Below are 22793 nucleotides of genomic sequence, written 5' to 3' on the forward strand. Positions count from 1 at the left end.
CATCTTTTGACACTTTTTCCACTCCCGTCCTTGCACGCTACACCGCTACAACAAAGATGACGGGGAGAAGATGCTGTCGAAGGTGAGCCACGTAAATAAGACTGCTCACAAAACGGCGCATCCTGAAGCGACTGTCAGAAAGCTACTTAAAGATGATCTGTAAAACATAATCTATGCAACATTTTGACCAAAGAACCACCATCACATGTTATGTAGACCAATAGGAAGTCTTTTACATTTAGAAAAAAAAATCATAATATGACCCATTTAATGCGCCTTATAATCCGGTGCGCCTTTTGTATGAAAAAAAGCGCTGAATAGACCCGCTCATCGGCAGTGCGCCTTATAATCCGGTGCTCCCTATGGTCCAGAAAATACGGTATGTGGCCTTTTTCCATGCATTCTTGACATTTAATTGTATTAAATGTCAACTTTTAACTTGTATGTATACATGCAGTGGTTTGGTTTCTTCAGTTTTGGATAGGTACAGTGTACTTTATGAATGCTGTGAAGGATTGTGTGCTCTGAATACAGAAATATATGAAACGTCGACATTTGTGGCCTTATGTTGTGTAATTTAGAAAAGTGCACCATGACTTGTGGGTAAGACCAGTTTGGAATCAATGCTATAGACCAGTAGACTACAGGTATGTGATTTTGTGGAGTCCACAGCAATGGCATGACTAATATTCGCCATAGGAGTTAATTAAAACATTTAAGTTATCAGCGTGTATGTCAACTGGTGTAGTTATTTTTATTAGATAGCAGAACAGCTATGAATACTCGTCATTAAATAAGTTACAATTACGCAGCTTCTCAGAAGATGTGTTTCTGCTGGTCCAGCTGCTCTGTTTTCCATGATGAGTCGTGTCCTGCCTCCTACTGGCTGAATGTTGCACACACTCCTGCGACAAGATTTGAACTTGGACCAGGTCTTCTGTCAGTCTCCTGAACATGTGGTCTGCTTTCTTATTCAGGTTGCGAGCTTCCTCGAGAGCGTGGCACAAAGTGGCGTTGATGCCCTCCTTTAAACAAAAACAGAGCAACATGATGTCATAAAGCAGGGGTGCCCATTAGGTTGATCGCGAGATAGCGGTCAATGGTGGAGGGTGTGTCAGTTGATCGCCAGCCAGGCATGAAACAAATAGACCTAAAAATTAGCCATCATCAATTTTCACCAAGACATCACTTTTGTCACTTGATTGACATTCACGGCACCCGAGGGTCTTGTGAGACGACGCTGGCTGCTGCCAGATCATTAATAAGAAAAAACGACCGACAGGAAGGCGAGAAACACTTTTTATTTCAACAGACTCTTCCGCCGTACCTGCAGTAAAAACTCTAAAGACTGACCGCACAAGTTCCTACTTTCACAATAAAAGCGCTGCTTCATCCTTCATGTGGTATTGGACAGAAAGGATGACTTTTTTCTCCTCCATTTGAAAATGTGGATGTTATCATCACTACTGTCTGATTCCAATCAATGCAAGTCATCAGAATCAGGTAATACACCAACTTACATTCTTGTCTTCATGAAAGAAAGGAATCTATATGTGTTAAACATGCTTCTATTATCATTAAACACATTTAACTTGTTAACAAAAACCTCTCTTTCATAAATAAATAAATATAAATTATATATATGAATGAGATAGATCCCTCCACTTGGTAATTTGAAAAGTAGCCTGCCTGCAGAAAAAGTGTGGGCACCACTGTTGTAAAAGGTTGCAAAGTTATGATAATAAGGGTAGTGACCAGCACCTTTCTTCCGGTTTGTCTGTTGCCAGGCCTTGACAGTGTCTGCTGAAAGTACACATTGCTGGGTAGGAGTGCTGTGTCCGAATGGGTGGAACGCTTCCGGGGTCGAGACAAGGAATAAACCGGAGGTTCCGTCACTTCGTAGCTGAATATAACAAGGAATGTAAAGAGTCATTTTGGAACATCTTTTTTGGTGATGTTGCGGCTCAGTCTATACCTGGCAGGTAGACTGCAGGAGGAAGCATTGCCGACCTGGAGAAATGCTCTTTGGGTGGACGGACACCATCTTTCCAAGTTGGCCTCTGGTGCAGAAACAGTTCAGTTTCAGTTTATGTGGAACATGCATACAATACAATGTAATGCATCACATATTTCCAGTTGTTTCAGTACAGCATGTCCGAAAAGGAGTCAGAAGAAGCTGAGCTTATTTAATCCTACCCCTTTTCATACTGTAGCAATTTTATCCCATTTCCTTGTTCTCTGTAACAGAACAGTGAATAAATAAATAAGTAATATACCGTAGTAAGTAAACAAATATTAAATACATAATCTTTATCTCAAAAAAAAAAAAGGGTTCAGGATGTTCATCATAATTATTTTTCTGTGTACTTTGTGAACACTTGTAGTTTGAACAGTCTATTAAACTGAATCATATTGGTGCTTTGTTGGATTTATTTGCTTAATCCATTCCATCATTTAATTCCACATGCTGATATGCTAAAAGTTTTAAGTGTTGCATGTGCATACAAATGTTTTAAATTAGATTTTCCTCTAAGGTTATATTTCTCCGAAACAAAATGGTATGTAAGGCTTTAACATTGTTGTTGCAATTACATTATTTGTTTAAAAAAGGTAATATTTTTATGTTTTAATAAGTTAAATGCTTTTTAACAGAGAGTACAGCTCTCCTTCAGTCCATAAAATAAACACAACAGCATCCAGCAAACAGTACTAGTTTTTTGTCAGTTTCCACAATATCAACATACATTACTGTCATTTTTAATAGTCTAATCATCATGCCCATTTCTAATACCAATTTAAGAAAATCAGGTTGCATGCTGTATCAAATATTGAAAAATGCACATAATAAGGAGGTCATAACATTCTCACTTACTCTGTGTCCTCTGTTTGGAAGGATTGTCTCTTTCTCTCTTCGAACAAGATTCCATAAGACCAAAGGTGCTTCCATCTGATACTTGTGGAGTAAAAGAAACCCAATGAAAATGATATTAATGACCCTGTGATAAGGTGGCGACTTGTCCAGGGTGTACCCCGCCTTCCGCCCGAATGCAGCTGAGATAAGGCTCCAGCACCCACCGTGACCCCGAACGGGACAAGCGGTAGAAAATGGATGGATGGATGTTATATTATGTATGTGCTGAAATATACACTAACCTCCATTGGCTTGCAGCTTCTCCTGAAATTGTCCTGAAACTGAATTGACTCTGTCGCCTCCCGCAGGTGGATAGTGTAAACGCGGCGTCATCTCAGAGCGGGATGTGCAACTACTGTCTGCCACTGGGGAAACCACAATGTAAGTACTGTATTTATAGATTCTACTGTGCCTTGCTCTTTGATCCTGCATTTACTTAGCATATATATATTGTTTCAATGGGATATGATTGTTCAGTGATTTTATTAACACATGTGTTTATCCAGGACATTTGTTAATGGTTAATTTAAACTTTTGTGTGGATTCTCAATATTTTATGATTAATTCACAAAAAACCTTGGTATGTACTTAAAAAAAAAAATTGGAATACATTTTAAATTGTAAAAAAAAAAAATTATAGTGTGTTTTCCCACGCCCTATTATGTTATGTATGTGCTGAAACATACACTAACCTCCATTGGTTTGCAGCTTCTCCTGCAATTGTCCTGAAACTGAATTGCCTCTATCGCCTCCCGCAGGTGGATAGTGTAAGCGCAGCGTCATCTCAGAGCAGGATGTGCAACTACTGTCCGTTCCTGGAGAAACCACAATGTAAGTACCCTATATACAGAATTTTTTTTTTTTTACTGTACCTTTGCTCTTGCTTGGGTCCATATCTGTTGAAATCCAGTCTTCCCGTCTTAACTGACTCGTTTGCTGCCATCTGCCAAATGTTAATAACACCATTTACAAATATAGGTTGCGTTTATTAGAGTACCGTATTTTTTGGACTATAAGGCGCACTTAAAAACCTCTCATTTGCTCACAAATCGTTAGTCCGCCTTATAACTCGGTGCGCCTAATGTACGGAATAATTCTAGTTGTGCTTACCGACCTCGAAGCTATTTTCTTTGGTACATGGTGTAATGATAAGTGTGACCAGTAGATGGCAGTCACACAAGAGATACGTGTAGACTGCAAGATGACACCAGTAAACAGCACCAAAACTTTAAATGTTCCATTGAGAATATAAAACATTACACAAGGCACTCAAAAATCTGTCAAAATGTTTTAGTACGACTTTGGTAAGCTATGAAGCCGCACCGCTTGATGGATTGTCGGAGCATTATGGCTACTGTACTCCAACGTACTCTGCTTCAACATACGAGTATTATTATGGTGTGTGTATGGACCGCAAAATTACACCTATTAGCAGACATATTATCTGGCATTTTGTTTTGCAATATTATGCAAAAACCAACTTTCCTTAACTTCTGGTACATACTGATGTGTATTTGGGATCTACATAAGTCCTGAAAATTTGCCCTCGTCCGCCATTGTAGTCAGTGGAGACGCCTAGTCGATAAGCTTCTTCTTTTTCTCTATCTTCTTGTTATGGGACATTCCTCCTCCACTGTTGCCATTTCTAATATAAGTAGTGGAAAGTTCTTACTTATATCTGTCATTAGACTCGCTATGGAAGCAGTAATACTACCGGTGTAGTGAGTTTACATAATTCACCCACGGAACTTTAGTTATTAGAAAGTTCCGGTCGGACGTTTTTTCACAGGACCCACTAATCAGCAGTGCGCCTTATAATCCGGTGCGCCCTATGGTCCGAAAGATACGGTAAGCTTCACGGGACTGCAAGCCGACTGACCTAGATAGCTTCTGGTAGGTCCTTGGTTTAGAATTGGACCTACGCTCCTGCCTGTATTTAAAGGCCAGGTAATCCATCTTCTGTGCCAGACCTTCTAGATTCTTCTTCAGCTCTCTTACATCTTCCTGCAAAGCTTGGATAACCACACTGGACACACACAGCTTGCGTGTTTACTGGGAAAGAAAAATACATTTAAAAGAGTGTGAGGTCCTACTAACCCATCACAGGAGCACTGGTGCTGTTTGTTCGGTTCTCCATTCATAGCTTCAGAGGTGTAGTGATGGCTTGCATCAGAGCCTGTTCAGGTCACAGAATGAGAAAATGTACACATTTTTGGTGGAAAAATGAACTTACCCAGCAGTTTGACTGAGTCTTTAGTGGTACTTTGCACCCACAGATCCACCGCATCTGCTCGTACCGGTGAATTGACGCTGGTCCGCTGCCAGCTGTTCGCATCTGATGGATGGATGGTTGTCTGCAGGTTGAGGGAGGAGCCTTCGCTGTCTGAGGCACTAAGTCCATCACTGTGAACGCTGCAGAAGGGCTTTTAAAGAGTTAGGGTCTGAAACATCAGAGTAGAACCATGATGTTGTCACAAAGGTCTACACTTGGTGGCCAAAAGCACAAAGCACATAAAGCAAACCACAGAAAAGCGACAATCCAGCAACAAGATGAAGGTCATACTGGAATACAGATGTCCATTTTTTAAATCTTAAATACTTCTGAGTGTCATTTGCAAATGCTATACATATATTATTGTTGAAGTTAAAGTTGAAGTTTATGTCTACAGTTTCAATATTGTACATCACATAGTTGACATCTTTAGATTTTTTTCTTTACAACATGTCAGAAAAGGAGTAGGAAGAAGCAAAGCCTATTTAATCCGACCCATTTTCTACTTCATAGCAATTACTAACACGTATTTTCACTTCCTGTTCTCATTTAATTATGTAGTAGGCTTTGCATGCAGTTGCAATTCCAAGACGTTAGATAGCAGTCGTGTAGAGACTATGGCAGAGCTGGGCAAATATTTTGCCTCGGGGGCGACATTGAGAGAAAAAAAATGTGTCTGGGGGGCCAATAAATGATACATACACATTTAGCTGTAAAAACCTGCTGTACAGTATGTGTGTTTGGCTGCCTTTTTTTCAGGAACACTAATACCAAAAGTCACAATGTCCGATAGAATTCTAAAAAAGTTATGACAGACCACCTCAAAAAAACGGAATGGAATTTTAATTTTTTTTTTTACTGAATTGGACACCCAAAATGTACATGAAAATAAAGAAAGTGGGATTTACAATATTAACTAAGAACAATAAAACACCAAATATTAACGACATATGAACATCGCTCCTCTTTTATGTGGGATTTACAATATTAACTATGAGCAATAAAACACTGAACATTAACAACATATGAACATCGCTCCTCTTTTACTTCTCAGAGCAGCTTCTCGATAGTTGTGTATCTTTTACAATCAAGAAAAACACAAAAAAAATGTAACAAACAGCAACATATGAAGGCAAAGTGTAATAAACACCTACAATATGATATATTATCACATAAAAATGTGCTTCCGCATCTATTTCTGACACACGTTTCGGGCTGGCTGCTCTGAAAACAAACCCCACCCACTCTGGTTTGTTCCTTGTCTGAGCTGCTGTGATGTAGATTACCATAATAACTCCTATAACACCCAAAAGCGCAGATTTCAAGCATTGAAATACTTTCTATAGTTCAAGACTTACGGTCATTTAAAAACAGCACTGCACATCATAATGGCGGCTACAGTTTTGATGTTAGGTCTAAAAAAATTATGTAGATTGTAAATCATAATGGGCCGCATGTGGCCCGCGGGCCGTATTTTGCCCAGGTCTGGAATACGGTGTGTTGCTTAGTCAGGGAGTAGTCTTTGTCATTGAGCTGAATCTAGTCTTTTGTTGAGAACTAAAAAGTGTTTGTACTGTAAGTACTGCACTTTATACTCTAGCTGGGTAATTGTAACATGCTTTACAATTGTAGTTGTGGTTGTCATTACCAATTTTGGAGGTATTGAAATCGCCACGGAAAATTGCTAATGCTAACCAGAATTATGTCGATAGCAAATCCAATGTAAATTAGCATCGAGCTAGCACATTTAAAGACAAAGTGGAGTCTTACTGTACGTTTGAGAGGTTTTCTATCAGACATACTTGATTTGTTTGCATGGAACATTGCAACATTACCTAGAGACAATCCGCTCTGAGGGTTGCTAGAGTACTTGTTTGTCCGCCAAGTGTTTGAGCGACCGGACGTGATGTCACGTGTAACAAAGGTATCGAAATATGGCACCTTTTGATTTTATGTGAATCGATACACGGTAGTACCGGCAGAATTCGTCCTGTACCTATTAAAGTACCGAATTCGCTACCCATCCCTATGTACTGTAAGTGAACCATAAAACAAATGCTCATTGTTGTCAGCTAACTTCCACTTGTTCCCCTGTAAATACATTTTGTTTGATGGCAGCCATGTATTTCAAACGATTTTGCTCAAATTCAACACACACATGCTCGCTCGTCAGTCCCTTAAACACGTGGGCCAACTTTTGTGGTGATTAAAGTTACATAAAGTGTTTTAATGGGTTTCATTTTGGGTTTACCAGCAGCATCACCATGTAGTACATTTGTCATGTAAAGTAACACATCGGGGGTGCTTGTTTTGCCAAGTGTTCACCCTTTCCCTTACACAAACACATACAGTAAAATATACACAAATGACAACTTTGTACCTTTCTGTTGGAGAAATAGGCTGCAATGTCCCTCCCAATTTAATAAAGTAGGAGCTCCCGAAACCACTGTCTGTCTCTCTGCAAACAATTCCCTCAAGGAGAAAACAATACTTTAAGTTGTCAAACCATGCGAAATAACATGAAATTATATTTTACAATACCTGTGATAGTGATGGTGAGCATGCATCAGGGGAAGAGGAGCCCACAAGCAGACTGACACCATCCACAAAGTCACATTCTAGGTTTGAGTTCTGAATACCATCCTGGGTACCACTACATCAAACATGTTTACAGCTTTAATAAAACATACTAATTGAATGAATCCATAAAAACACTGACCTTCCAGGTGTCCATTGCTGACTGCTACCTATCCCTGCTTTTCTCTCAGCTTCACCTTCAGCTTCTGGGTGCCCTTCCACAGGGAAAACAGAAAGCCTGTACACACAATTCCAAAAACACTCTTTAGCTGGGCTCAATGGAACCGAACACCTACACGGTACCTGACACTCAATCTTCCAGCAGGAAGCTTGAGAACATGCCTATTTTATGAACACACACACTAACGAGCACTATACACAAGATGAATGGCTACTTTAGATATTACAGTCAAAGGTGTACCGTACACACGTACACACAATTATTCATACATACATATACTGTATACATACATACACACACACATAGGTACCTGCGATCTCACATCCATAGACAAATACAGTACATACTGTACCTACACACATTTAAAGTTTGTACATCAACACACACATTCACTGTACAAACATACATATACACATACTGTACATATACATTCACTGTACAAACATACATATACACATACTGTACATACGCAAGCACATATGCATACATACACTCATACGTATAATCACGTTTCATCAAACATACAGTATATTAATGTTGTTCCCTTAGGGGAAACTTGGTAACACACGGCACACTGACAAAGCTTAACCCATGGTTACTATAACAATCTACAAGGTTAATATAGTTTGCTTCTCTTTCTTCCCCTCCATTTATCTGCTTTCTTTTGTATTTCAAGTTATCATTACATATATGTATTTTTGCATTTGAAACAATTGTATTGTTGATAATAGAGGTAATTACTGTTATTATTCATTATCAATAGTGTTATTTCTATTGGTATTTGTATTGCTCCATTAGTAGTGTAAAAATGTTCTTTGTCATTTCTGTATTATTAACATTTATTTCACTAACTGCTTCTTAGCCATCACTTTTACTATCATATTTGTACATATCCTGTTCGCTGATGTTGTTATTGTTGTTGTTGTTGTTGTCTCTGTCTTATCCCCCTTTTGTCCCCTTTTGTCCCCCTCCGCATTCCTTTTTTCCTCTCTTTCTATCCCCTCCTGCTCCGGTTCGGCTGCACCAAATAATAATATAAATACATTTAATAAAGTCAAATACAAATAAGGCACAAGATAAGTATCCAACATTTCTATTTTGTAAAGTAAATCTGTATAGCAGATATGGGCATCTACATCGACTATATGATTTGTCCGACAGGACAAAAAAAAAAGGCTTACCGTTAATATTTGGCATAAGGACTAGAGATGCGCATTAGGGGTGCGGAAGTTGTCGACAAAAATCAATAATAAAAATTTTCACAGGCAAATCCAATAGTCTGTGACGTCATCAGTAGAATTTTTCAGAATGGAAATGGAATATGTGCGATTCAGACTGACCGGTGACTGGCAATCAACAGGAAGAGAAAAATGGCTGCCAACACCACCAGCAAAACATTGAAAGTACAGTATGGCAACATTTCACCATAAACACGTCAAAAGACACAAACGTTCATAATTTGCACAACGAACCTTGTTTTTCACGGCAGTATGACATTTAAAGCATTCAAAAAGGAGGCATGTAAGTATTTGTCCTTGGTATGATAAAAAGCTTGTTAGCTAACAACAGACAACTTTTGAGGAAGCTCTGTTCTTGTTGTTTGTTTTTATGCTGATATTATGACTGTCCTTTGTTTACATAAAAATGTATACTTTGTTTTTATCAGCACTTTAATTGACAACATTTACAAAACCCAAAAGATATTTAATGTTCCAACTGAGAAACAATTTTTTTTTTGGGAAATAATCATTAACTTAGAATTTAATGGCAGCAACACATTGCAAAAAAGTTGGCACAGGGGCATTTTTACCACTGTGTTACATGGCCTTTCCTTTTAACAACACTCAGTAAACGTTTGGGAACTGAGGAGACACATTTTTGAACATTCTTGCTTGATGTACAGCTTAAGTTGTTCAACAGTCCGGGCTCTCCATTGTGGTATTTTAAGCTTCATAATGCCCCACACATTTTCAATGGTAGACAGGTCTGGACTACAGGCAGGCCAGTCTAGTACCCACACTTTTTTACTACGAAGCCACGCTGTTGTAACACGTGCAGAATGTGGCTTGGCATTGTCTTGCTGAAATAAGCAGGGGCGTCCATCAAAAAGACGTTGCTTGGATGGCAACATACTGTATGTTGCTTCATGAATTGAATTTACCATTAATTGAATAACGTGGACACTGACTTAAACAAGTTGAAAAACGTATTCAGGTGTTACCATTTAGTGGTGAATTGTACGGAATATGTACTGTACTGTGCAATCTACTAATAAAAGTTTCAATCAAACCAAAACCTGTATGTACCTTTCAGCATTAATGGTACTTTCACAGACTTAGGCACTAATACACCCCCTAACCATCACAGATGCTGGCTTTTGAACTTTGCGCCTAGAACAGACCTTGCAATAGCTCGTTAAGAAATGTTGTTCTTAAACTGTTGGACTCACGCATTTGTTCACAAAGTGGTGACCCTCGCCCCATTCTTGTTTGTGAATGACTGAGCATTTCAAGGAAGCTGCTTTTATACCCAATCATGGCACCCACCTGTTCCCAATTAGCTTGTTCACCTGTGGGATGTTCCATTTAAGTGTTTGATGAGCATTCCTTAACTTTCTCAGTCTTTCTTGCCACTTGTGGCAGCTTTTTTGAAACATGTTGCAGGCATAAAATTTCAAATGATTTGCAAAAAATAAAGTTTACCAGTTCGAACATTAAATATATTGTCTTTGCAGTCTATTCAATTGAATATAGGTTGAAAAGGATTTGCTAATCATTGTATTCTGTTTTTGTTTACCATTTACACAACGTGCCAACTTCACTGGTTTTGGGGTTTGTAATAGCCTAATGTGTTTTGTTATCATATTTTTTGTCTTTATTGTGAGTTAGCACATGCTTAAAATAGCTCAAGCTGCATTTAAAGGAGCTTCATAAACATTCATAAGCTGATTAATCGACTAATCGTTAAGATAGTCAATGATTAGTCGACTATCAAAATAGTTAGTTGCAGCCCTAAATTAGTTGATTAATTGTTATTTTGTTTTGTGGAGTTTGTTGTTAATCTTGCTGCAATTGAAGCACAATGCTGTGCACTACTTGGCTGCGACCAGCAGAGGCGCTGTTGTAGCGCTGTCACAATGATTTATAATCTACTGGCGACTTTACCAGGGTCTACCTTGCCTTTCACCCGAGTGCAGCTGGGATAGGCTCCAGCCCCCCCGCAGACCCGAAAGGGACAAGCCGTAGAAAATGGTTGGATAGATGATCTTCACCTGTTGCTGCTCTTTAATACGTCATCAGTTATGAGCTCACTCATTTCGTCTAATAACTCATCTTCTCCACTGGTGCGTTTTTCAGTGTTCGTCTGTGTCGCCATTTTCAAACATTCAGTGGTCAAAGCTGCACTTGAGCCCTGAAACATGAGACATAGTCCAAGTTAAGAGCTGTTTTTCCACACAGCCTGCAGCATCAAATGTATGTAAACGTACAATCAGCGCTTTCAGAACACTCCTAAAACAGCAACATTTAATGCAAATGTTTCATGTTTGTTGTTGATTACTCAACTGCAGACAATAATGTGTTTGTACAAAAAGAGATCCAATATAATCCATGTAATATTATTTTTATGTATTAAAATTAGGGCTGTCGAACGATTAACATATGTGTAAACATACCAAGTGTGTACAGGGCGGTGGCGTTGGGTTTAGGGTTGGGCCCCCATTAGGATTTTTGTGTATGGAGGCCCAGAATGTGGTGCTACGCCCTTGTGGATCATTAAAGTTTGTCTAAGTCTAAGTCTAAGTTGTGTGTGTTACCTCATGTAGTGACGATGGAGGCGTGGTCTTCATGGTCACTGCCTTTGGAGTAGATAATAAGAGGGGAGGGATGATCTGCTCGCACATGTTTTTGTCGATCATTTCCTTTATGTCCTCGAGGTGCATGCCCACCCTGAAAATATCTCCCTCGACCAGCCTGCACACATGCAAATAAGCAGAATTAGCAGACCGTGCTGAACATGCACAAACGCAAGAGTGAAGAACCTGTTTGGGTCGAAGGATCCAATATTTCTGCTCAGGCCCAGATTATTCTGCATCTCCAGAGATCTGTGCTCCTCCTTCTTGCTCATGTATTTTCTTTCCAACTGGTCTTGGGCTTCCGTCAAGCTCCTCAACATCTAAGAGAAAGTTGAGCACACACAGCAAGTGAGACCGTAGTAAGCTCAGGCACATGCAGGAACACATTTGAAAAAGTGTTCACCGTTTGCTGCTCTTTTGTGCTGAGCGACCTGTTGCTCACTCTCTGCTTGAAGTCATCCACCTGCGGGAAAAAGACCAACAGCTGAGCAGTGCAAGTTCGGGTCTTTAGAGTTTTTCTTGCCCGGATGTTGGGTTTCAATCAGGGGATGTTGTTGTGAGTTTGGAAAGTCCTTTGAGGCACTTTTGATTAAACAATAGGAATGATAGGCAACATTTTGTGAAATAGCGTCGTTCCCCTCCCAGCAAAACATTAAAACAACGTTGAGATGCTGCTGGGTGGATATCTTGAAGGAACTAGAATATAAAACATGTTTTCAGTTATTTCACCTTTTTTTGTCAAGTACATAACTCCACATGTGTTCATTCATAGTTTTGATGTGACAATCTACAATGTAAATAGTCATGAAAATAAAGAAAACACGTTGAATGTGAAGGTGTGTCCAAACTTTTTGCCTGTACTGTATAAATATAAATAATAAATATAAGTTATACATTTATCTGTGAGTCTGCCAAATGTCTTTTAAATTGATCGATTGGCACACTGATTTTTTTTAGACTCGCCGAGTACCAGTTCATTTGTTTTGTGATTCACAAGTCGAGTTGTTGGTCCAAAGCTGTTGAGGATTTTGGCAAAATGAGGGTATTACGTTTATTTGTGTCCATTGTGTACTTTCTGAAGTAGTGGCAACAGCATATTAGATGGTGACTTAACACTGCATGAATGTTGCGGCGGAGTGCATCAAATACGGCCATAAATTATACTTTGACGCAATAAAAGCATGTTTTATTGTAAGTTTATGACCTGGAGAGTGTTTAGAATTATATTTAGACTAGACTAGACTACTTTGGTTGATTTAATCAGGAAAACTATTGTCAGAACAACTGTTATTGCATTCTTATGGGCACAGTCGCACACATCATTGGTAGCAAAGATGGCGCCTCTCGTTTAGTTGGCCATACTCTATACCAGTGGTTCTTAACCTCGTTGGAGGTACCGAACCCCACCAGTTTCATATGCGCATTCACCGAACCCTTCTTTAGTGAAAAAAATTAAATTCAAATTCCAAGACAAAGTCATATGTTTTTGGTAACACTTTAGTATGGGGAACATATTCTAAGTAACAAAGACTTAATTTAGAGTTTTTTGGACACTATGGGAACATATTCTAAGTAACAAAGACTTAATTTAGAGTTATTTGGTTAGGGTTAGGGTCAGGGTTAGAGAGTTAGGGCCAGGGTTAGGTTTATAATAAGGCCATGCCAAATAAGGCATTAATAAGTACTTAATGACTAGTTAAGAGCCAATATGTTACTAATTTGCATGTTAATAAGCAACTAATTAATGGTGAATATGTTCCCCATACTAAAGTGTTACCATGTTGTTTTACTGGTGCACAAAATGAACCGTGAATGAACATCACCTTGTTCAAACAACAAAACCAACACAGTGCATAAAGTCACAAAAAATTACACACCTGCAAATCAGTGTGACTTCTGCTGTTGCCGTATCCGTAATACGCCGATAGGGAGAAGTTTGTATTTACATGATGAGTCGGGTGTGTCTTGACCTCCGCCGAACCCCTGAGCCCGACTCACCGAACCCCTAGGGTTCGATCGAACCCAGGTTAAGAACCACTGCTCTATACACAGCTCTGGTCTGTGTCTCCTTACAGCACCACTTGTGGCGAGTCATTGTATTACATCATTTTCACCCAGTGGACATCACACGTTATTGATATGACTCCATGTAGATGCATTTATTTTTTTCAAGCCGCCAGCAAAACGAGACATAAACGTTACTGAGAGGACAGGCTCTAAAACTCACCGTCTGCATGAACTGGCTGATAATGTCTCTCAGCTCAGCGGCCATTTTTTCAGCATCACTGGCCTCATCGGACGTGATCACCTGATTTTCAACTGTTTTATGAAACATATAGAGTGATATTTTGTATTAGAATGTTGATCAGTATGTGTCCATGCACTAAATTAGTCAGATTCCTTAAATAGTTTGGTCCTAAATAAGCATTCTACAACCCATGGAAACACCTTGATCTGATCTTGTTCGGTTTTTGAAAAGTAGCTGTATTCCACACAACTGGCAAGATAGTCCAGAACAGCACAAACTGTCTTTTCCTTCGGATTTAAAACTCCTCCCATCAATCCACAAAGCCCTATGAGTGCACTTCGAGACATTCTAAAGTTTTGTTTACACAATTCTCCGTCCAAATTTCCTTAAAAAAAACCCTCTCTCACCGGTCTTTCTTTGCTTCGGACCTGCATTGCTCCCGATAAAAATGACCAAAAACTGTTTTTATCACCTCAGAAATATTTCTAAAGTGAGACATTTGCTGTCAAAATTGGATCTGGAAAGGATCATTCACACGTTCATTTCAACTGGTATTGACTATTGTAATTCTCTCTTCACTCTTTTCAACAAGTCAACACTAAAGAGACTTCAGACGGTACAAAATGCAGCTGCCAGACTTTAGACCGGTGCACCCAGAACAGTCCATGACACCCCCATTTGATCCAGTCTTCATTGCCTTCCAGTCAAATTCAGTTGAAGATTTTAGTCCTGACTTTCCGTGCGTTGCATGGTGGGGCCCCTCAGTACATCACTAACTTGTTATGCCCCTACTCTTCAGTTGCATGGTGGGGCCCCTCAGTACATCACTAACTTGTTATGCCCCTACTCTTCAGTTGCATGGTGGAGCCCCTCAGTACATCACTGACTTGTTATGCCCCTACTCTTCAGTTTCATGGTAGGGCCCCTCAGTACATTACTGACTTGTTATGCCCCTACTCTTCAGGGTCTTCAGGCCAGGGTCTTCTAAAGATCCCAAAAAGTCATTTTAAAACCCTGGCATTCCAGACTATAGCTCCCAGACTCTGGAACAACTTGCACCAGTCCCTCCGTGATCTTGACTGTGTTGACACTTTTAAGAAACATTTGAAAACTTCTCTTTTTAGTAAAGCTTTTAGTTAATGCACCTTTTAACTATCATTTTTAATCCACTTTGTACCCTTTTTATGTTGTTTTCATTGAATTGTTGTTTTACTTCTCTACTTCTCCTATGTTTTGTACAGTGCTTTGTCATTTTATCTGAGAAAAGCGCTTTATAAATACAATTTACTTACTTACTTACATCTGCTCCGATACATTCTTGGTAATAGCGTCATGTTCGTGGCGCAGTCTAAGATCATGTCTTAATGCTGTCTGTTATTTAACATCAACATAGCCATTAGAGACGTAATATGTGCCGATATTACAGCGGACATCATGTACAACAGAGCTAAGATGTTTGAACTTGTAAGGAACCAAAGATGTGTGACGTCATAGGTCAACCGGAAAAGCAATACATTTATCCGCACCAAAAGGAAATAAGCGCCCCTCAGTGTACGGGAGGCACACAGTGTATGACAAATAGTCGCAATAGATCAGGGGTGCCCATTACGTCGATGGGGAGACAGCGGTCGATGGTGGAGGGTGTGTCAGTCCATCGCCATCCAGGCATTAAAAAAATAGACCTAAAAATTAGCGATCATCAATCTTCACCAACCCGTCACTTTCGTCACTTGATTGACATTCACGGCACCCGAGGGTCTTGTGAGATGACGCTGGCTGCTGCCAGATCATTATTAAGAAAAAATGACCGACAGGAAGGCGAGAAACAATTTTTATTTCAACAGACTCTCGCGCCGTACCTGCCATCAAAACTCTAAAAACCGACCACACAGTTCCTATCTTCACAATAAAAGCCCTGTTTCAACTGTTTGCGCTAACACAATAAGAGTCTCAGAAAGCTAGCATGCACAAGCTAGCAAGCTACGGAGTTTGCTGCCAATGTATTTCTTGTAAAGTGTATAAAAAGGAGTGTAGAAGCTGGACAAATAAGATGGCAAAAAGCAACCACTTTCATGTGGTATTGGACAGAAAGGAGGAGTTTTTTCTCCCCCATTTGAAAATGTGGACGTTATCAGCACTACTGTCTGATTCCAATCAATGCAAGTCATCAGAATCAGGTAATACACCAACTTATATTCTTGTCTTCATGAAAGAAAGGATTGTTAAACATATTTGTATTATCATTAAACACATTTAGCTTGCTAACAAAAACGTCTCTTTCATAAATAAATAAATATAAATTATATATATGAATGAGGTAGATCCCTTCCACTTGGTCAATTGAAAAGTAGCTCGCCTGCAGAAAAAGTGTGGATTAGAGAGTGTGCATGGACACTTGGACTTCACACATGTGTGTGAAAATACAAAAAAAAACTATTTGAGAAATCGGACTAATTTAGTGCATGGAAACCTAGTGAATGTGTTTACAGGCAGTGGCTCTCATGTAACGTAGGCACCCAAAAGCAAAGAAAAAGATGAAACCAGAATCGAGTCATCTGATCCCCTTTACCTGCACGGAAACAATCCGCTGGTTCGCAGTCGTCGAAGCAACGCCTGCTGTAATATCAGATGTCATAGAGAAACCTACCTGGTGTTGGAATGTGAGATGCTACAGGTCCAACATGGCTTCCTTCCTTTAGGTTTGCTGTATCGTTCTCCTCATTCTCAATGCAAATGTCGGAAGAGGGCTGCAAAAACCGCAGCATTTAAAGTTAAGTTAAAGTACCAATGATTGTCTTTTACGTAAAAGCCAGACTTAATTCGATCACTGAGACGTCCTGTATTGCATGTTTACTTACTTTGCTTCCCAGCCTCATTCTGTCTATGAGATTTTCAGCCTGGCCATATTTGGCCAGTAATTTATCATATTCAGCCTGAAGAGAATGAAGAAAACATGTATCCTACAGTACAAGGAAGAGGTGATAAATGTGTGCTGCACCTGCAGGTGATGCCTCGGTGCAGGACCAGTCTGCTGATGTGTGTCTTTAAAGAGTTGAGGATTCTCTGATGGCTGGCCTGAATCCTCCAGGACTCTGCTGATCACGTCTAACATCTCCGGGGAGGACTGGGCCCTGATCATAGGACTGGGGACTTGAGGAACACAAGTGGAAGCCTTTGGGATTTTCACCTTAGGAGCTACTTTGGAGAAGTCAGGGAGCGGGTAATGGACTTGACCCTGGCCGTACTTGATGTCGCCAAAGGACCTTCTGCGCAAATGAGAGACATCCCTGGTGAGAACATCACACACTTTGCGCTCAGGACTGGTGTTGTCAGGATATGTCTCCTCGGAAGGCTTCTCTCTCTCAGAGATACTGCTCAGCGCCGCAGTGTTGACGCATGTTGAGGCGCTGCAGAGAAGGTCGTCTACGCTCTCCAGCAGGGACACCTCTGGTAGAGTCTCCGCTTCGATCGGCAGCAAATCCTCCCGGACCAAATGGCGCAGCAACAGCTGGTTGAGGTCAACTGCAGGGCGGGTGTGTGTTGGTGCTCCCTCACTGGCAACCTCTTGCGGTAAAGTTGCTTGTTTCTCCACATTTTCAGGCGACTGAAGCACAGTTTTTCCTTCATCAGATATCACGTTTACCATACGGGTGAAGTAAGGACTGCCCAGCTCTCCGTCATATGGCAGGTCCTCCTGATCCTCATCGCTGGTATTCTGCCCCGGGTCTTCATACTCCTGGTGCATAGTCTCCTCATCTTGCATGGTGTTGTGTCTTTGCAAGTTTGAGTGGATGTTCTCACTCCTGACCACACTGAAACCTGAGTAGGTATCATCCACAACTGATCGCTCAGCACTTTCTGCAAACAACCACATTAGGATCTCTTATGCTTCTTATTTGTGTCTTTTTTTTCTCAAGCCATCATCACGAAGACTCACCATTGAGATGGACACTGGCCTCTGACCTTGCACACTTCTCCTGCGTGAGATGAAAAGCTAAAGAAGAAGCCTGCAGGTCACTGAGGTGAAGGCTTTCATCCTCGCTGAGGTCCACCACAATGCTTTGCTGAATTTGCTTTTCCCACAGAAGTGTGGTCCTGTGCGCCTTCTGGACGTCGTCATCAGATTCTACTGGGTTCTCCTCCATGACTCACTATTCCACAGTATTGGTAAGTCTTTAATGTAACATATGAGTCATATAGTAACAAGGTAATAATACAAAACCCAAAACCAGTGAAGTTGGCACGTTGTGTAAATGGTAAAAAAAACCCGAATACAATGTTTACAAATCCTTTTCAACTTATATTTAATTGAATAGACTGCAAAGACAAGATATTTAATGTTCCAACTGGTAATCGTTGTTATTTTTTGCAAATATTAGCTCAATTGGAATTTGATGCCTACAACCTGTTTCAAAAAAGCTGGCACAAGTGGCAAAAACGACTGAGAAAGTTGAGGAATGCTCATCAAACACTTATTTGGAACATCCCACAGGTAAACAGGCTAACTGGGAACAGGTGGGTGCCATGATTGGGTATAAAAGCAGCTTCCATGAAATGCTCAGTCATTCACAAACAAGGATGGGGCGAGGGTCACCACTTTGTCAACAAATGCGTGAGCAAATTGTCCAACAGTTTAAGAACAACATTTCTCAACGAGCTATTGCAAGGAATTTAGGGATTTCACCATCTACAGTCCGTAATATCATCAAAAGGTTCAGAGAATCTGGAGAAATCACTGCACATAAGCGGCAATGCCCGTGACCTTTGATCCCTCAGGCGGTACTGCATCAAAAAGCGACATCAGTGTGTAAAGGATATCACCACATGAGCTCAGGAACACTTCAGAAAACCATTGTCAGTAACTACAGTTGGTCACTACATCTGTAAGTGCAAGTTAAAACTCTACTATGCAAAGCCAAAGCCATTTATCAACAACACCCAGAAACGTCGCCGGCTTCACTGGGCCCGAGCTCATCTAAGATGGACTGATGCAAAGTGGAAAAGTGTTTTGTGGTCTGAAGAGTCCACATTTCAAATTGTTTTTGGAAACTGTGGACGTCGTGTCCTCCGGACCAAAGAGGAAAATAACCATCTCGACTGTTCAAAGGTGAAAAGTTGAAAAGCCAGCATCTGTGATGGTATGGGGGTGTATTACTGCCCAAGGCATGGGTAACTTACACATCTGTGAAGGCACCATTAATGCTGAAAGGTACATACAGGTTTTGGAGCAACATATGTTGCCATCCAAGCAAGGTATTTTTCATGGAAGCCCCTGCTTATTTCAGCAAGACAATGCCAAGCCACATTCTGTATGTGTTACAACAGCGTGGCTTCGTAGTAAAATAGTGCGGGTACTACACTGGCCTGCCTGTAGTCCAGACCTGTTTCCCATTGAAAATGTGTGGCGCAATACGGAGCCTAAAATACCACAACGGAGACCCCGGACTGTTGAACAACTTAAGCTGTACATCAAGCAAGAATGGGAAAGAATTCCACCTGAAAAGCTTCAAAAATGTGTCTCCTCAGTTCCCAAACGTTTACTGAGTGTTGTTAAAAGGAAAGGCCATGTAACACAGCGGTAAAAATGCCCCTCTGACAACTTTTTTGCAATGTGTTGCTGCCATTAAATTCTAAGTTTATGATTATTTGCAAAGAAAAAAATTAAGTTTCTCATTTGGAACATTAAATATCTTGTCTTTGCAGTCTATTCAATTGAATATAAGTTGAAAAGGATTTGCAAATCATTGTATTCTGTTTTTATTTACTCTTTACACAACGTGCCAACTTCAATGGTTTTGGGTTTTGTAACCATGAATTGATTTACGTTAAAAAACGTATTCGGGTGTTACCATTTAGTGGTCAACTGTACGTAATATGTACTGTACTGTGCAATCTACTAATAAAAGTTTCAATCAATCAACTCTGCACATGTTCTGTGATCATACGAAGACTGCAGTTATTGTATTACTCCACTCCAAAAAATATCACATTGTGCTACAAATGTGCTTGTATTCTTCTCATTATTCATTATTTTTCATGCAAAATCTGACTGAATGTATGCAGAATTTAGGATTTCGGAACAAAATAGCCATCCATCTAAACACAAATGTCCACTGTGCAGGCTCTCTTTAAAACATGTAAGTACAACATACTTGTGTTGGTGAATTGTAACTATGGCACCGCAATTCCAACAACACAGGTTATTTTTCAAGGAAAATAAGAGGAACTGTACCACATAAATAGCCGGTGTAAAGAAACAGAAACACAGAGAGCATTGCAAATTGTACACTAGCAATTAAGCATGTTGTATTAACCCTGACATTTCCAGGAAGTCACTTACATCTCACACATATACATACAATATACTTACATAATCCTTCTGGCCTGCCAAAAAAAAAAGTTATTTCAAAAATGCTTCCAAGCTTGACCTATACAAGTAAGTACAGACCTTCTCTCCCCTCCTGTCTTGACATATGCTTTCTTGAACAGGTTGTGTTTCTGCACCATCATTAATACTGCACACGGTGCTAGTGGTGTCCACCTGGACCCAGACTGGCAGCATTGAGGCGTCCGGTTGCTTAGTAGCAGTAACAAAAGTGACACTTGCATTCTGTTTTTTTAATAGCATAAACAAAAAGAGACTGCTGGGTACCTCTAGACCAGGGGTGTCAAACTCGTTTTCATTGAGGGCCACATCGCAGTTATGGTTGGCCTCAGAGGGCCGATTTTAACAATGAGTAATATATGAATATACAGTACATGTATATACTGTATACAATGCATTAACAATATATTTTTTTACATAAACTGCAAAAAAATATTTTAATTTTACTTTAAAAACTGGCAGCTCAGTCACTAGAATTTTACAGTAAAAACAGTGGGTTTTTTACAGCATATAAAACAATGGAATACATGGAATGGAATGGAGAAACAATACCACGGTTTTTAGTGGTAAAATTCAAGCAACAGAGCTGCCAGTTTGTTTGTTTGACTGTAAATTCTTGTTTTAATGTTTTTTTTGTTTGTTTTTTTAACTTTTTAGTGTCTTACTGTATTTGGAAAAAAAACAGTACCAAAGTTGATTTTACGGTAAATTTAACCGTAAAATTTTACAGTCGACAATTTGATTGATCATTTGTTTTGAAATGATAAGTCAAGCAGATATTAAAGTACAGTATTTATCTTTTTTTTTAACCAAAAATATTTTTGTAATACATGATAATATAATATTTTGATTTTGATAATATTGATTTTTTAAAGATATGCAATTACATGCAGTACATGATTTTTAATGTCAAAAGGGAAAGAACAAATATATTTAGTAAGAAAAGATTAAGCATTTTATTAATGCATATTATTTCCAGGCTTTCGCGGGCCACATAAAATAATGTGGCGGGCCAGATTTGGGCCCCGGACCGACCTTGAGTTTGACATCTGTGCTCTAGACCAGGGGTCTCCAAACTTTTTTACCCGGGGGCCGCGGACAAACTGCCTTTTCCTTACACTGAACAAAAAAAGTCATATGTCCACTGATGTTTAAAAACTCTACACTCTGAATCTATTTTATGTTTCCCCAACGATTTCGCCATTTTTTTCCCCTTGTGCACTAATTGACTGAAAGAACGCGAATTTGCCGCACGCTTGCTCGACACTGCGGCGCGAGTGTGATGACATCACGTTATTGATGGGAAAATGCATTTTTAGACAATGTTATTTGCCTGAGCAGCTAGGAGACCCCAAGAGAAACAAGAGGTAGAAAATGGATTGATGGATGGGCTAGAAAGAACAGATTAAAAAAATCATAATTACAAACAAACTTTTTTATATATATATATATATATATATATATATATATATATATATATATATATATATATATATATATATATATATATATATATATATATATATATATATATATATATATATATATATATATACAGTATATATATATATATATATATATGTATATATATATATATATATATATATATATATATATGTATATATATATATATATATATATATATATATATATATATATATATATATATATATATATTAGGGGTGTGGGAAAAAATCGATTTGAATTCGAATCGCGATTCTCACGTTGTGGGATTCAGAATCGATTCTCATTTTTTAAAAATCTATTTTTTTAAAATTTTTTAAATAATTTTTTTGTATTTTTTAGTATTTTTTAATTAATCAATCCAACAAAACAATACACAGCAATACCATAACAATGCAATCCAATTCCAAAACCAAACCCGACCCAGCAACACTCAGAACTGCAATAAACAGAGCAATTGAGAGGAGACACAAACACGACACAGAACAAACCAAAAGTAGTGAAACAAAAATGAATATTATCAACAACAGTATCAATATTAGTTACAATTTCAACATAGCAGTGATTAAAAATCCCTCATTGACATTATCATTAGACATTTATAAAATTTTTTTTAAAAAAGAACAATAGTGTCACAGTGGCTTACACTTGCATCGCATCTCATAAGCTTGACAACACACTGTGTCCAATATTTTCACAAAGATAAAATAAGTCTTATTTTTGGTTCATTTAATAGTTAAAACAAATTTACATTATTGCAATCAGTTGATAAAACATTGTCCTTTACAATTATAAAAGCTTTTTACAAAAATCTACTACTCTGCTTGCATGTCAGCAGACTGGGGTAGATCCTGCTGAAATCCTATGTATTGAATGAATAGAGAATCCTTTTGAATCTTGGC

General features: G+C 39.1%; 1 protein-coding gene across 1 annotated transcript; it reads right to left on the reverse strand.

Moving 5' to 3' along the window:
• Positions 1–684: 684 nt before the first annotated feature.
• LOC133631210 (uncharacterized) lies at positions 685–18187 on the reverse strand. Its single transcript, XM_062023370.1, has 22 exons — positions 17980–18187; positions 17041–17900; positions 16901–16975; positions 16690–16789; positions 14022–14113; positions 12198–12257; positions 11981–12114; positions 11756–11912; positions 11213–11352; positions 7903–7998; positions 7725–7836; positions 7564–7655; positions 5145–5323; positions 5009–5087; positions 4791–4937; positions 3784–3854; positions 3604–3726; positions 3154–3276; positions 2873–2953; positions 1976–2060; positions 1762–1903; positions 685–1025 (listed from the first exon to the last, which is right to left on the reverse strand). The coding sequence occupies exons 1-22, from the start codon at positions 18185–18187 to the stop codon at positions 774–776; spliced, it is 3408 nt and encodes a 1135-aa protein (XP_061879354.1). The 3' UTR covers positions 685–773.
• Positions 18188–22793: the final 4606 nt, after the last annotated feature.

This window comes from Entelurus aequoreus, linkage group LG16 (genome assembly GCF_033978785.1).
Source record: "Entelurus aequoreus isolate RoL-2023_Sb linkage group LG16, RoL_Eaeq_v1.1, whole genome shotgun sequence".
Taxonomy (NCBI): domain Eukaryota; kingdom Metazoa; phylum Chordata; class Actinopteri; order Syngnathiformes; family Syngnathidae; genus Entelurus; species Entelurus aequoreus.